Here is an 18,135-nt window from a genome sequence, read left to right on the forward strand (position 1 = left end):
ACCGGAATAAAGTTTGTCTTCTAGTTACAGAAGGTGCTCCTTCGATGATAGGAAGGAAAAATGGTATGATACCGAGGCTTTCTGCTTTAGCACCACAGATGCAGTCCTTGCATTGCATTATCCATCAAAGTGTTTTGTGTGGCAAACTTTGCAATGAGCTGAAAGATACCATGAATACAGTGATGGCAATAATAAACTTCATCCGATCAACATCAAGCCTTCAACATCGGCTGTTTCGGCTGTTGCTAGCTGACATGTCCGCAGACCATCATGATCTGCTAGTGCACAACGACGTACGCTGGCTCAGTAAAGGTAAAGCACTGAATCGCTTCTGTGGCCTCAAGGATGAAATAATCAAATTTCTCAATAATTCTTCTCATAAGAATGCAGAGAAGTATTCAGATATGGTTTGGGATGATGAGTTCATGGCAAAAGTATGTTTTTTGAGTGATATATTTGGACACAAACACACTCAATTTGGAACTACAGGGAAGGGATAAAACAATAATCAATCTTGTGGAGAAGCTGAATGCATTTCAAAGTTGTCTCTCTTTTCATTGGCTTTGCATTTACAAAAACTTCTCCACTTCCCACAGCTGCTCAATTTCACCGCCTCATCATCAGTGAAAGTCACCAATATGATGTCTGATTTCTTGATCAAGCTGAAGGATAACTTTGCTGACAGGTTTCAAGATTTCCATGCACCGAAAGAAGTCATGATGTTTTCTCGGAATCCACTCACCGTTTCAATGGAAGTGTTTTTGCATCAACCGCAAAGCAGTTACTCTCATCAGTTGAAGAAGGGCCACTGCAGTTGTAACTTTTGGACATTCAGGCATCTTCTTCTTTGAAACGGGATTTACAAAATGATAGCACTGTCAAGTTTTGGACTGAACACATTCAGCAGGCTGAGTTTCCAAATGCTAGGAAATTAGCTGTACTTCTGCTCACTATGTTTGGCTCTACCTATGCATGTGAGTCCAGCTTTTCTCACATGAATGTGATAAAGAGCAACACACGCAGTTCACTGACCAATGAAAGACTGCAACACTGCCTTCGAATCACTGTAACGTTGTATGAGCCTAACTTCATGCATGTGGTCCAGGGAAATAAATGCAATTTTTCCCATTAAACCGAGTTGGAATAAGAATGATGGGCAGTCACAACTCAACAGTTGTGAGTATATGATGTTTAGGCTATGCAGTACTGTACTTCCTTTTATTAATTTGCTCTGAAATATAAAGCACTAGCTGTTTTTCGTATTGTATACTTGTACTGACATCAGATATTCAAATGACAATTGTAAAACCATAAGCTTTAAAATCTATGAAGGTCATTATGCCGTATGAGCAATACAAGTGCTTAACACTATTAAAATAGTAATTAATAATGCTTGTGTGTCTTTTGATGATACAACGGTAATGTTAAAGTGTTCTTTTAAAGTACTATTCATATGGTGAAATTATGTAAATATACTAACATTAATTCATATAATATGTATTATGTTGCTTAAAAATGTGCCGAATAAAAAAAATGTTTCTGGCCCACCTACTCTTAACTTTTTTACAATCTGGCCCCCTAAAAAATTAGTTGAAGAGCCCTGCACTATGTTATTGCAATTCTCTCAAAGGGGCTATCAATAAGGGACAATGGGACCGGGCAGTTCCAGGTGATGTGACCGCCCTCATGGCACCGGTAGCAGACCGGGGTGAAGGGCTCCAACGCAGTCTGCGTGTCCCGCTGCATGGCTGGAAGCGGGGAGGGGACCCCTATTCTAACCTAGCTGGGGGCCGACCTTGTTCTTCATTTTTGTGGCAAGAGGTCGCCCATTGGGTTTCGAGGGGGTGCAAGCCCGAGAGTGATGGGTGACAAAGGTCCCTCTTGAAATAGGGACTTAAAGGATGTGTTGCAGTAAGGAGGATATCACAGGAGCAAGGTTGTTGCAATAGTTGAATCTGTTACACCATACTAATAATAAAGCCACATTGTACTCTGGTGCTAACTTGCCCACGGCTAACTAAAGAAACACATTCTAGAGCTAAAGATTAGATAAAGCGCAAAATAACAAATGGAACCAACAATATGTTCTGAAAAGGATTTCACTGTAGCTGATCAAATAGTAAATAGAGTTGAACCTCTGAAAAGTACATGGTCTGTAGCATGGCTGGGGATGATCAATCTAGTTCCTATAGGTCACCAAACACTGAAACTATGTGGTCGAATAAATTGGGAATGGGTGTGCTATGATATTTTGAAATCATTCAGGTAATAAGCTGAATTTTGCTTCTGAACAGTATTGCTTTTGACACAACTGGCATTTCCATGTCTGAACAAAAATCTTGGTATTTTATCCTAATTGCCCTGTTTGATAAAGGACAATGTACTATGAATGAGGACTCCATCACTAAATTCAACTTCTAAAACATGTTCATTGTTGCAGACCATGCTTCTGTATAACGCCATGTTATTTATTTGTTTTCATCTGCTTTTGTTTTTATCTATGTTGTTCTCGTCATCTTTTCCTATTGCTTGCACTGCCTGCAGCCATGACAACATCTAAAGAATTGCCAGTCCCTGAAAAAGGTAAATATTTTTGTCTGCCTTGTCAGACCTAGACCGTATCAAGAAGGCCATGGATAATGCATAACATAAAACTGGTAAACTATTTGCCTATAGGCTCATCACTGCATGATCACACGCCATTCCTGCAAAAATATTTTAGGCCAGGCAGAACAACTTTGCGTACAATGAGGTGGAGGGCAGAATAGGTTATAATTATAGAAGCTGTTATAAATCAAAACTTTATTATTACTGTCCCCCTTGAAAAGCATCTATAAACACCAGTGTGATGTAGATGTTTATATTGAATGTACAATGCAGATACTGGTTTGCTGTACATTTTACTGCACTTTATTTACCTTTGCACACAAACCTCAGTGCTTCAGGATTCGTTTCTGCAGGTTTTTGTTTGTTTTTTTAAATATATATAAATATATATATATATATATATATATATATATATATATATATATATATATATATACACACACACACACACACACACATATATATATATATATATATATATATATATATATATATATATATATATATATATATATATATATATATATATATAATTTATTGAAAGTATCTTTGGGGGTTGGATTTTTTTCTAGCATAGACAGAAGACAGTAGAGAGTCCAAGCCTGAGGGTGCTCTTGCTAAGGTATCATGTGAAAATGTTGTATCTCATTAATTATGCTTTCAGAGTAGAAAATATGTAAATGAGATATAGTTTAATTATAGATAATTAGCATGAAAGTTATCATTAGGGCTGTCAAACCACAGTGGGCTCCATTTTCCACTTCTACAAATTAAGCTGTGCTCCTGTGCAGTAAGCAACTGTGTATTATCTTCTTTGATAAGTTGCTCTTATAGTTGATAAAAATAATGTATGATCGTAGCAATGCACACAGGAGAGATTATAGGAGCCTGATGCCAATATATTTAAATAAATTATTTGATATAAATATTTGCCTTTGTTTTTACAAGAAAAGCACAGAAAAAATAGTAAACAATAATTTTAGTCATTTTTTATTCCACATTTTATATAGTATCAAAAGGCTTTAACATGCAAGCATAACCACCAATTTTATAGTGTGCTACTGAAATATAATACACTTTCTTAAAATCACAGGGGTACGTGCCGGATAAACTTTAATCTAACGTTTACCCAAATAACAGAAAGACAATTTAAAATAATCCACAGATTTCATATCACTTCACAGAAATTGTATAAATTCAAACCACAAAAGTCACAGATGGGCAGTTGTGATATATGAACATTGTATAGGAGGCTGTGTGGTCCAGTGGTTAAAGAAAAGGGCTTGTAACCAGGAGGTCCCTGGTTCAAATCCCACCTCAGCCACTGACTCATTGTGTGACCCTGAGCAAGTCACTTAACCTCCTTGTGCTCCGTCTTTCGGGTGAGACATAGGTGTAAGTGACTCTGCAGCTGATGCATAGTACATTAGTACAATTCCACAGGATTTGGGATCATTTTCTGTTACATGTAGGACCGCTCTAATATTGAAGGGATGAGTTCATGATTTTTTTAAGGACTATTCTCAAAAGATATGCGGAAGGCGGGTTAAACTGTAAACAAATGGTTTAAACAGCCTCCCGGAGGCCAAGCTCATTCACAGAAGGTGCTGTTATCCCTGTGCAAGTAACAATTTTCCAGGTATGCACCATGGAGTGGTTTGATGGGAAAAGGGGAGTTGTATTGCTAATAGGGGCAATTCCTGCACTTTAAGTAGATACGCTTATTCCCAAACAGCATTGGACTGCAAAAATGGTTTGTTTTTTACCCATGGAAAATTGTTTGCTAGAAGCTGGATTAAGGGATGTATTTTTACTGAAAAATCACCCACATACTTTCTATAAATATGCTTGATATAAGTATAAAGAGCAAACTAAATTAAGCCAAAATATTACACATTAATTATTCTGGGATGAAAAGCTGTAAATTTACAATCTATAGAAACAATTTTGTTACGCGATTGCTATGGTGGTGGTTATTCATAGTAAGCTTTTTTTCTCCATAGTCTACCCTGATAGATTTATGTTTACTAAACACATAATTGAAAAGCTGAAGTTGACATTTTGCCAACAAGACCTAATCAAAATATAATTTGGACTAATGAAAGCTCTGGGAATACATAAGCAACGATTTTTCACTAATAGCTTATTTATAAAAGTTGTCTATAAATATATTGGTTAAACTGTATTTGTTCATATGTAGTGTATGTTGTAAACTCAATTAAATTTTAGAATTACTGTCAGTTTTTAATAAATGTATTTGTAGAAACAAAAATAAAATCAGACAGACAGATATGTATGAAAGCATTACTCTGATAATTGTAAGTTACCATTGTATATATATTATTTAAAAACAATATATATTCAAAATATGCTATGGATAACTCAACCTGTTACACATCAGAGAACGCAGCTCCAGTCATTTTCCAAAAGAAAACTAAAGGAGTTCGACATCTATGTAAGCCTTTTGCTGTGCCATGTTTTGAAGTTATTGATGATGCCTCACATTAAACCACTGTAAGAATTATTAGAACAGCTTAACATAAAGCAAAAGTAGAATAAAATACAGTAATATTTTGGCATTCATTACATTTCAATAGAGCTAGTGATAATGCTAAGTATGCCAGGTTTTGATGGATCTTTTGCCCTCTTGTTCCTGAGGGAATAGGGAATAGTACAATAACCAAAAAAGAAATGCCGGTAATGAAAGATACATAATGAATGCTACTCAAATATGGTCAATTCAAACCAGAAACAGAGCCTCACCTATGTGGCGAAGTAGATAAAAACAATATTTTTGAGCAACATGTGTTCTGCATGTGTTTGCAAGTGCAGCACAAGAGATACACAAAACTGTTTTGGTAGTGCAAGCCACATATTAATTCCTTACCAAAGAATCTATAGGTAAGTAAAATAATTGGATACAAAAATAGTATTCACAAACACAGATTTTTAATGATTACACTCTGTTTATGAAATTGTAAGGCAAGTTTGGTTTCTTCTTAAAGAAAAGCAAATCAAATGCAAAACATGCAGTTTACGACAGGAGTCAGTTGATGGTGTTTCTGAGCTGACTTGATACAGAGATGGTATTTCTGTGCAACAGAGCTACAGGTCAATTTACAGGTCTCAACAGGTGGTTTTCGAGCTCCAAGGCGACATAGATGGTGGTCTATGCTACTATGGCTTTTTGTGCAGCAGATGTTTTTTCTCGCCCATGGCTTTCTGCGCAGCAGATGTCTGCCCACACCTGCCACCATCCTTGATTAATCAAATAACAAGTGTGGTAAGGTTCTAACACCTTTTTTGGTATTAACAAGCATATTTATTTAGTCACCAGTGATATTCACGTTCTGTCTGTCAGTTGTAACTAGGCAGAAGATTGAACTGGTTATAAAGATATTTTAACATAACTGGAGTTTATGAAAATACTTAATCATGTCGAAAGCAGAACTCGTGATTTGGAAAGGAACAAACGGCTGACGAAACAATAAGAGCTTGTGCCATTTAAGTGAAACGGAACAATGTGTACACCGCCCTGCACAGGGTGCGTGTTTATCAGAAAAAGCCTACATGTTCCATTTGTATAGCATGTTATTTCTTACATCATCAATCTATACATTTTCACAGGGATGGAATTTTGAGACACCCTTTAAATGTTCAGCTCCAAATCATAGGAGGCTGTGTGTCCAGTGGTTAAAGAAAAGGGCTTGTAACCAGGAGGTCCCCGGTTCAAATCCCATCTCAGCCACTGGCTCATTGTGTGACCTTGAGCAAGTCACTTAACCTCCTTGTGCTTCGTCTTTCAGGTGAGACGTAGTTGTAAGTGACTCTGCAGCTGATGCATAGCTCACACACCCTAGTCTCTGTAAGTCGCCTTGGATAAAGGCATCTGCTAAATAAACACAATAATAATAATAATAATAATAATAATAATAATAATAATAATAATAATAATAATAATAATAATAATATGGCCTTGGTTGAGTCTAAACTGAAATCTGCCGCCTTTACTGTTAAACTAAATGGAGACCAGACGTTGGCTATGACTTCTGGCACCCAGAATGGAAGGTTCTTTTTTTAAAACAGTATTGTTTTAAACAGTATTGTATTTCTTGAAGTAATATTTACTGTACGAAAATGTACAGCTATCTATATTCTGTGAATGTTCATAAACTGCACCTGCACCAGCCAAGAAAAAGCTGATAGCTTTGCATGATACCACTGAAGGTCAAGCCATTTTAAGGCGTGAAATTGTTTGACATAAAGAGAAGTAGCAGTTAGGGAGCCATCAACACCCCTCTCCCAGTCCGACAGGTATGCTGAATGTGAAATGTGCCTTAAGGAGAATTCTAAAAGACATGAATCTTGGGATTGATTCTTCTCATCTGCAAGTGCAGGTCTGAGATGCAGTAGAGCATTCACAGGTTTTAGCTACAGTGTATTCTGGATTAGTTATAAACATGACCACTAAACATCACGCACACACACACAAAAATGATATTCTTAAAAATGTCAGTGGTTAAATTAATATTTACATACCAACAAATGTATCCAGAAACAGTACTGATTATTGGAAAGTTCAATTTTCAGGGACAGCAGCAGGTTAACTTAATACTAGAATTTTATCAACAAACTACAATGGAATTTGTAATCAAAATGTTGGCATGAGACAAACGGTAAAAATACTATCTTCGATTACATTTTGATTAATCTACAACCAAAACTCATAAATCCACTTCAGTCAACAACCAGCTTGAATCAGAAACCTGGTTTATAAGCATATATATATATATATATATATATATATATATATATATATATATATATATATATATATATTATCATTAAATGCATTTTCTGCCCCCCATCCCCCCTTATTTGCAGCCCCTAGGAAACCATTTCCATTGCCTACTCCATATGCTGGGCCTGTCCCTCTCTTTCACAACAAAACTGTAGATACAGCAGAACTGCATTTATACTCTACTGGAGCATGCTGGGAAGGCTTTCAGGTTTTTTACAATGTTAAGCCTAAAATCCTAAATTAACATTAAATTATCCCTACTCAGCTGCTACTTTTACCAGTTTACAGACAGTCATCAAACTGTCAAGTAAAACTACATTTCCAAAAATAAGCAGTCTTTGTAGTTTGCAAAAGAAATAAGAGCATTATTGCAGAAGAAATATTTCATGTAAAATGTGCCTGTTTGTATCAAAACAGTATTTAAAGAGTCAGTGTCCATTTGTACTGAAGTGCCACATTATCAAGTAAGGAGGTTTTCTATATTAATAACTGCTGTAATTAATAACACTGTTGTAATATTGGCTTCAACTTTCATGTCTTCAGCAAGGTCACTCTCCTACACAAAGCCAGATTCAGTTAGATTACACTCCACCAACGTACAAAACAGTGAACTTAAATAGATAACTTATGTTTCTTGATTCTTAAAAGATGTTTAAATCAGCAGCAATAACAACATAATTCAATAAATCTAACTAATTTCACACTTCCATTAGCTACTTCGGTCTCAAATGGGCTGTCTTTAAGAAACATATTATAACAAATATGTATTTTCATTTGAAAACAGACATCTGGTGCTACACTAAGTTGAAGAAAGTTCCCAGTTTGCTTGTCTCAGGGTTGCCAGATTCCAACAGAAAAAAACAACCTCGATCTTCAAAACAAGCCCAACTCTAGCTACTTCCCATTTCTAGTCACACAGAACAAAATTATTTTTCATGATCATTTTAAACCAATCAGAATCTATTATTCGAGACACTTTAAACTATGTTTGTAATATATTATCAAAGTCTGAAATATACACAAAAACATTGTTGCAGAAGAAAGTGTAAGAACACAAAACAAATTGCGCAGTAGACCATACAATTCTACTTTAAGTGACTGCAGTTACAGTAAGAAAAATAAAATCCCCTGACAGCTAATCATTATAATGCAATATTTAAAAAGGACTACACACTTAAACAATTATCAGTTCAATTTACACAGGGACATTGTGTTTTATGGCTGCACCTTACAGGTAATTTTAGGCCAGCTACTCCATGTAAATCCTTTAGCTTGGGCCTCCTCTGGTTGAATGACATCGTTGTGTTAACTGTCTGATCTGAATGCACAAGATGCTAGTGAGTTTCTTTGCTCATTTGGTATAGATTTTACCAAGTTCAGCTAAAAGAATATACACTATACCAGGGGCGTCATTTCAGAAAAATTCTGGGTTAGAAAATTACTGGCTGAAAGGATGTTAGTCAGTAAGGCAAGCAGCTGATTGGTTATTGACAAGAAAGAAGCCCGTGAAGGGGTGGGGCAATTTCACTGTGCAAGACAGTCTTAAACCATGGCATGAAAATAGAGATTTCCTCAACCTAGCCACTTTCACACACAAATACTGGTACTGCGCCATCTCAGAGACATCTAAAAAAATGTTTAAGTGACCCATTCACACAGTGCAAAATTGCTCCATCTATGCCGGTATGATACCGTCATAACTAAGGTTATGATTTTGGCATGGTAATTTTAAGTACATTTCACAGACAAGACAAGAATTCACGGAAAGTTCACCAAATAATGTAGTTTTCATCAACATACACAAGAGATTTTAAATAATATGTGTGTGTCAGGAGCTACTTTTAAACCACCGGCTAGCTACTGCACAGCTTTTAGCTACCTGTGCCTTATGTAACGCATTTATCTGCAACAGAAGTGCTGTATGAACCAGTCTTCAATAGACAGCATGTGTATGACAGAATGACTTCAGTCTTCAGTGCAGTGATGTCCTAAGCTACATTACAAAAAAAAAATACTATTTATTTAAATGTAATCCTTCACAAACAAACTAGGGTAACGGCATGTGTTTAAAACACAATTAAATATGTATATACAGCATGTTCTTACTAATCTAAGCATTCGTGGTATAAACAAGATATGTCATGAAAAAATATGAATCATGGTATCTATGTCATTGGCGATAAGCAGCAGAAGGATACCAAACTGGACCAAAAGCTTGTTTGTTGTCATCGCATCCACCATCCATCATAATTCATGTTTTTTCGTAACATATCCTCTATATCAGTGTTTCCCAAACTTTTAGATTAGCGACCCAAATGAACAAAGGAATAATGAACCCACAAGCTAAAATTATTCACAATTCAGTATTTTAACTTAAATACTTCTTAACCAATCAAAAAGCGATTTATCATTTATTTGTAACTAAACTACACTATATAAGCATTCAGGCTTTGATAGTTTTACAGCTTGTTAAAATGTTTGCTTTTATCAAATTAATTATTAGTAAAAAAAATGTATATTAAACTAACATCAAGTAAAAATGGTGTTGCAACATACTGAATGCCAGTTTTAATTTTCAATTCAACATCAAGCATTGCAAACATACTGACACCCTGTCAAAGATCAGGCTAGCCACTACTGAAACTTACAGCATGACTTTCAGAAAGGGCAAAGTGAAAAACAAGTCGCAATAAACACCTTTGCGACACCAGACAGGTGACAAATTGTATTTTCAGAAGTCCTATAAGTCAGTTGCGTAATGGCATTTCAGGGTGTGCGCTTTATGAGCTGTGTGGTCATGTGGTTAAAGAAAAGGGCTTGTAACCAGGAGGTCCCCGGTTCAAATCCCAGCTCACTCACTGTGTGACCTTGAACAACCTCCTTGTGCTCCGTCTTTCGGGTGACACGACCTTGTAAGTGACTCTGCAGCTGATGCATAGTTCACACACCCTAGTCTCCGTAAGTCGCCTTGGATAAAGGGGTCTGTTAAGTAAACAAATAATAATGAAAATGCACTCGCATTACAGCTTGTTCAGCAATTGAAGTCCGTAATTAGTTATATTTTGTAAATAACATCTTATTTTCAGAAGGTGCAAAACACTTTATACACCAAAATACACTCGCTAATTAAGACATGACCCCGCTTGTGTCTTATTTAAGCTTTGACTGCTGACAGGGCTTCTGAGCTGTAATCGACAATGGAGGATATCGAAGCACTTCCAATTCTTTGAGTGCAGCACGAGATGGAAGGGAGGAGGAAAAAATGACCCTACACTAAACCCAGACCAGTTCTTCCCCATCAGACATTTCTAGATCTAACTAAACAACTTATGTGTAGATACAGATTGGATATAGGCACTATAACAGAGCTGAGATCTGCTTAAGTCTGATTTAGAATCACAAACAACCCGCAGACAAGTCATACCTATACCTGTAAAGGTTACATTAGCCCTTAATTTTCAATGTCAAAGATACTGACTGATGTCACAGATGCACTTTTCCGTAGGGCAAGGGAGTATGTACTATTTCCAATTGGGGATGTGGAACAAAATAGAACCAGACACAAATGTTATAAGTTGTCTGGCTTCCGGGTGGTTCAGAGCCGGCATATAATAAGGCTGCTCTGTGCCGGTATAGGCAATTCACACAGCCCAACATGATGCTTCAAAGTCGGCTTTGAGCCGTAATAACTCATCTGTATGAAAGGGGCTGTAGAGTATTACCAGATACCATGTTTTAAAATGAAAATGTGTGATAAACTTGTTCCTTTCAAAACTTTAGAACAGACAATTAATTTAATCAAAAAAACTGAATAAATAAACAATCGGAACCCTCATCATTTTTGACAGCTCATCAGGCTGGATAATAGGAAGGAAGAGATAATAAGTCATTCATATTTTACAATGCAAATGTCAATGGGAGGAAAGAAATATATATGCAATAGTACATTGGTAGAGTATTGAGTTTCATATTACATGGTTCCCCTGGGGGGAATTATTTTGTCTAAAAATAAAAGTGAAATAAAGCTGTGCCTTTTCCATGTGTGAGAATGTTATGCTGATTATACTATACATATATCATTCTACTGCTTCGGGCTCTGTTTTATAGCATAGTATCTAGATGTTTATAATTGAAAGACTCTGCTGTTATATAAGCAACATGCAACAGAAACATCACTGTATATATTGATCATTCTACCTACAAACATAATTAAAAAAAAAAAAAAAGTTTTTAATTAAACGTGTACAAATATTTTGGAAGCTTTTAAATGAATATTAAATGAACTTATAGACTTGTGATTAAATGCTTCATAAGCCTTGTACAGATGTTCCTGTTTATGCCCCAGATAGAATAAAAGGATGCTTCGTTTCAGACCCCTGTGTGAAATGTGTCATAATAATAAAAGAGAAAATTCTGTCTTGTAAACAACAGAACTCATGCATTGGAATAACATTAGCTGAATAAATACCATTTATTAGAGGAAAATTGCAAAGTGAGGACTGAGGATTGGAATATAAATATTTAAACAGAAATCTGCACTCATATTCCAATATTAAATCACACAGAAAGAAAAGTCTCCAGCCTTATTAAAAGATAATGTGTTCTACAGTGCGAACAATTGATCATTTTGTACTGTACAGCTTCTGTCTCTTACGAGGCACTGCTGATGAATTCTGTCAATCTGTAACAGATGAAACGTACATTTATAAAACCACTATATTTCCAAGAGAAATAATGAACCCCAAAACAGCACAGAGTAATGAAATGGGTCATACTATTTATATGAATCTTTACAGCCTAATAAATTAGTTTTCATATTATTATCCATTTTGATTAAAGTGTTGTCAGTCAGTAAATTTGCCTTGGGAGTATTTATGGGGTGGCCTGCTACATGAAGATCATAAATAGTTTCAGTTCAAGATATCCAATTAGAAAAACATTGGAGTGCATTCCTCAGGCAATGCACAGTAGTTACAAGGATCATTCGTATATTAATATTGGATAATAACAAGCGAGGCTAGAAGCAGCTCAGAAGGCACATAGCACTGATAGGCTAAACTGATGTAACTTTTTTTTTCTTCCATTTAATCTTCTTACTTTGATTAAATAATACAAAGCTTGGGAAGATTATTGTCTCCTAAAATCTTAATATTGTTGTTAAAGTGGTTTTCCTCATTTTATTATAATTTGTACCATGGTATTATTAATTAGAAGGTGTTCCTAATACTGTTTTTATGTCAAATTAAAATTCCACAATGGTTACGCACTTTAGTACCATAGTACCCAGAATATTACAGCATGTTCCTTCATCAAACTATTTTATGGGCAGTGCTCACCACGACAACAGCAGTTGATATAAGGGAAACACAGGTGGTGACATTTTTCTAATTTGGCATCAGTGGTATGAACCTGTGCACACTGGTAATCCATTTCATTACCATGGTATCATATCTCCTGCTTAAGCACAGCTGGACTCAGAGTCACTGCAAGGCAAGGCAGACGGGCCCACTTTGTCCTATGAGTAGTTTTACAGACATTTATCATATTTACATTTATTTCAGTTGGGATCAACGTTTAACAAGCTTTACCGATTTAATATTGAAAAGTAGCAAGCCTACTTATTTGTTACGTTTCAATCTGAAACCCTGAGATTGTTAAACAAGTTAATATTATACCCTCGGAAAGGTTTGTTTTTCAATTAACTTTAAGTAATTTCAGTAATTTCTATTCACTTAAACGTTAAATGTTTCATGGTAACAATTCATTTCATGGGAGAAAGTCATGGCATCTCGTATCCACCAGGTGTTGCACTTCTTAACCCTTTATAGGAAGAAAAAATGTATATTATTCTTTTGGACACACATTCTTAATTAACAGATAAAAATCAGCTTTGTTTGTTTAGACCAGACTGTAAAGTGCAGCACAGCTGGTAATCGCAACTATTCACCAATTTAAATCTTTACGACCCTCTGGCGTAGAGAGAATCGCTTGCAGTGGTAACACTGAGGCTGGGAGTGGGAGCACGCCTACACAAGTTCCATGCTTTAAAAACTAGAATGCAAGAGAACGTCCACCAGGTGCGTGTTTACCTCTGTAAATCTAGGTTATTTAACAAATTATTTTGTAATTTATGTATTTCTTAGTGATAATGTAAATAGTAAGAGGCAGTATTTTCCAAAGCCTGGTACTAATTATGCAGGTTTGTATATTGTGGTAAGGGTTTTTAAGACAGGGCTTGATATCTATGGAAGAGGGTAACTGCAGCTTCTATATCTGTTCAGTCTAAATCAAGGAGAAGGCCGAGAAAATGTAGTGAAAAAATTGAGCTGACAAATGGTTTTTGATTCAAAAACACTTTATATACAAGAAAGGTATACCTCCAATAGAATCATATAAGCACAAGATTTAAACTGACTTTGGACAAGGCCTCAGTACAGCTCAGTGTTTGGCATTTATACCTTTGTAAACAATTGTTGACTCCACTCCCATTTGTCTTACTTCTGTCCAATGATAGGGGTTTCCACTCTATCATTGCACATTCCCACTGTGGGGGGAAAGGGGGGTGGGGGGTTGAAAACCACATTGTACCTAGCAGGGCGCATCCATCTTGTCTTTCAGTTCCCCTCCCCCATCTCACTCTATCTCTGCTAATCTGACTTTTGGCTTTTAGCTCAGACACCTATCTGTGACTTTGAGTCGTGTTAGGTTATGCAAAACTGCACGTAGCTGGTTTTGCCGATGGGAAATGAAAGAACTCAAAACTTACACAATACTGTATAGAAACTTAATATAAAAGCATTTTAAAGCAACAGAATTAGTAAAACTTATAATTAATAACATAATTAATACCTCATGCACAAAGCCATCACTACAAAAAGGTATCTAGGAAAGACAGGAGGGGATAGGAGAAGGCAGGATTTGTCTAATCCCTAGTCCCATGTTAAACCAGGTTCGTCCTAATAATTCTGTTCACCTGCAATAAATGTCTATAGTACCTCAAGCTTCAACTAACTTGGTGTTCCTGGCTCTAGTTCCTGGCTCTAGTTCCTGTTTAATGTGATAGGGGTGACGTGGAAAAGCTTGGCGCACACATTTCCCTTTTACACTCGCTAAGGGAAAAGTAAATCTATTGCAGCACCAGCTAAAAAGGGTAAACAAACCTGTTTGCAGTGATCCCTCGTTATTTTATGATCTGGCTAGCATGCATGTATTAGGACTCAAACAGTACTGCTACAAACAGTACTAAGGTGGTGCCCTACTATAAGCAGAAAGAAGTGGCAGGGACAGAAAACTAGTGGTCGACCGATACCGATATATTAAAAAACAGACAGCCGGGGGAACACGTGACCTGCTGGAGATATGGCTGTGTAAGGCTTTTGCTCCGTATCCTTCATCTCCTATTTCACATATTATTCAAATTTAAATTTAATTTTTCATTCTTACCTTGACCCGGGATGGCACAGAACCAGAAAAAGAGACTTTCCTCCCAGCTGGCATCTTCTCTAAAGGAGATAAAAGTTGATAATGCCATGTTTCAAGAAACGCATCTCATGCAGAAAGACATTCCTAGACTCGCAAATAGATATTATCATGTTATATCTTCTTCATCCTCAAATAAAAAAATAAGGGGGTTCTGATTGTTGGGCGGCGCAACCTGCGATTTACTCTTCTGGGAAGTCACATGGAGGGTAGAATAACAACATATGTAAAGACAGTTGTTTCGGGTAAAAGAAATAGCTTTCGGTTAATGCACCAAATTCTTTTGATAAAGAGTTTTTTTTATTTATTTACAAAACTAATGCTTGATCTGTCAGAGTTCCGCTTGATTATCGGAGGCGATTTCAACGCTGTGTGGGAGCATGCTTTGGACAGGACTGGATTATCAGAGGGCAGAGATCAGTGTTTAGCATCCACTGCACTACAGAGATTTGCATCTGATAAAGGTGTTGTAGATTTATGGCGTGTAATGAATCCCTCAATCGAAAATTTTTCTTTCTTTTACCGAAGACATAAGTCATATTCGAGGATTGATTTTATTTTCGTAGCGAGAGATCTTTTTAAAGAAGTTTACAATATAGATTTGCTGCCAGTTCCTCTTTCAGATCACAGCGCACTCGTCTGTACAGCCACTCTCCCAGGCGTTCTCACTCGGGCCACCAGATGGCGCTTTAACACCACTTTGCTGCAGAATGAGTCTTTTAGGTCTGAATTAGAAAGCCAACTATCAGAATTTTTAAATTTTAATAGAAAAATGGGTTGATGATCCGCATGTGTTGTGGGATGCAGTTAAAGGATTTATCAGGAGTAGTACTACGTCATTCGCTGCTTTTTTTTTTTTTTTTTTTTTTATTTTGTCATCGCCAATCTTTTTACCCCGGTTTTTCTCCCCAATTTAGAATGCCCAATTATTATCTGTATCCTCGGCTCACCGCTCGCAACCCCCCCGCCGACTCGTGGAACGGAGGCTGGAACACGCGTCCTCCGAAACGTGCTCCTGCCAAGCCGTCATTTTTCGCACTGCAGAGCCACAGCAATGCTGCCAGACCTATAGTGCCGGAGGACAACACAGATCTGGCGGCTCCACTGCAGAACCACAAGCGCCCTATCGGCCACAGGTGCAGCCGTGGATTACCCTGCCAACCTAAGCCCTCCCTACCCGGGCAGCGCTCAGCCAATTGTGTGCCACCCCCCTAGGAACTCCCGGTCACGGTCGGCTGTGACATAGCCTGGATTTGAACCTGCGATCTCCAGGCTAAAGGGCACATCATGCACTCCACGCGGAGCGCCTTTACTGGATGCGCCACTCGGGAGGCTGTCACGTCATTCGCTTCTAACCTTAGTAAGTCGCGACTTAGTAGAATTAAGGAATTAGAAACCAAGCTGGCATTTCTAGAAAATACTTTACATTCTAATTTCTCTGCTAACACTGCATTAGAACAGGATTTAATTAGAAAAGATCTTAATCTTTTACTCAGGCAGAGGGCTGAATTCCTTATTCATAGAGCTAGACAGCACTATTATTTCAACGGCTCGAGACCTAGTCATCTTCTAGCCTTGAGACTCCGGGCTAACGGGCACTTCACAAACATTATATCTGTTAAATCTGTATACTTTCAGACCCTGTACAAAAAAATTTGACATTTCGCTCTTTTTATTCCAAACTTTATAGTTCCGATATTACTCATGGCAAAGACAAATGCATGCAGTTTCTTCAAAAGCTGCAATTGCCGCACCTTTCGGCTGATGAAGCAGCTCTCCTCGGTACTCAAATATCTTTAGCTGAACTAAATCCCCAGGTTTCGATGGCATTCCTCCTCCATTTTTTCCCTTTTTGGTCTCAGTCAGGTCCTCTTTTGGTTGATATGAGGCATTCTGCAGTTGAGAAGGGCTTTTTTTTACTAGAGTTAATACTGCTATTGTCTCCCTACTATTAAAAAAAGATAAAGATCCCACTGATTGTGCGAGTTATCGTCCCCTTTCTTTAATAAATTGTGACGCAAAATTATTTGCTAAGGTGCTTGCACACCGACTTGAAGCCTATATGACTAAATTGATTCACCCTAACCAGACTGGATTTATTAAAACTCGGTTGGCATCTGATAACGTTCGCCGCCTGCTTCATATTATTCATGCGGCAGTGGACACAAAGCCCCCATGCGCCGTGTTATCTCTGGATGCGGAGAAAGCTTTTGACCGCTTAGAATGTCAATATCTTTGGTCGGTTCTAAATCATATGGGTCTCAGGGAAAACTTCATAGGCATGATTAAGGTCTTGTATGCTAATCCCACAGTGATGGTGCTGACAGGCAGTGAGTGTTCTCCACAATTTAACATCTCCAGGGGAACCCGGCAAGGTTGCCCCCTCTCTCCTCCGCTGTTCACCCTGTCACTCGAGCTGCTTGCTCAGGCTGTTCATCAGTCATTGATTATACTCCCATCACCATTAATAATACTCAACATCATATTTCGTTATATGCAGATGACGTATTACTGTTTGTCGAAAATGTGTCTCAAGCACTTCCTCACCTATTGACTATTTTTGATAACTTCAGTTTGCTATCGGGATATAAAATCAATTGGGCTAAATCAGCACTATTACCCCTGAATGGGGCAATGAGAAATATAATCTTGTCCTCGAACATATTGGTGGTTCAGCACTTTAAAGATCTTGGTGTAGAGATCTACCCCTCATTACACTCTATTGTAGTAAATAATTTCAATAATATTTTTAAAAAGGTGGAGACAGATTTAGATAGATGGTCTCAACTTCCTAATTAATTTCAAGCATGTATCTCTATAGTTAAAATGAATGTGCTCCCACGTATTAATTTTATCAGCTCAATGATTCCCCTCTCACCCCCTATAGGATACTGGGATAAATTACACTCTTTAACTTCCAAATTTATATGGAAGGGTAAATGGCCGCACATTAAATTCTCCACTTTACTGTGGGAGAAGTGTACAGGAGGTTTATCCTTCCCAAACTTTAAATTTTATTTTTGGTCATTTGTTCTGCGCCCGCTTACCATATAGTTTGACACTAATGCTCCTGTCTCTTGGCACTCCCTGGAAGAAAATCTGGTGTCCCATACAGACTCCAAGATTTAATCTACTCAAAAATATTGCTGTCAGACATTGTAAGCTACTGTTTGACACACAGTTAGTTACTGTTTGGCGCTTAGTGGAGAAGCATACAAAAACCCAACTTAAGTGGTGCTCTCACTCTC

General features: G+C 37.3%; 1 protein-coding gene across 4 annotated transcripts in view; it reads left to right on the top strand.

The window, feature by feature from the left end:
- Positions 1-18,135, top strand: part of LOC131737891 (cell adhesion molecule 2-like) — a 660,024-nt gene that overhangs the window by 625,148 nt on the left and 16,741 nt on the right. For 2 of the 4 annotated variants that reach the window (XM_059029678.1, XM_059029679.1), the window contains one exon: positions 2,545-2,583. The exons of the other annotated variants lie outside the window; for them this stretch is intronic. In XM_059029678.1, coding sequence (XP_058885661.1) covers positions 2,545-2,583 — 39 coding nt within the window. The remainder of the gene's footprint in view (positions 1-2,544; positions 2,584-18,135) is intronic. 4 annotated transcript variants of the gene reach the window in all.

The sequence above is a fragment of the Acipenser ruthenus genome, chromosome 9 (genome assembly GCF_902713425.1).
Source record: "Acipenser ruthenus chromosome 9, fAciRut3.2 maternal haplotype, whole genome shotgun sequence".
NCBI classification, from domain to species: domain Eukaryota; kingdom Metazoa; phylum Chordata; class Actinopteri; order Acipenseriformes; family Acipenseridae; genus Acipenser; species Acipenser ruthenus.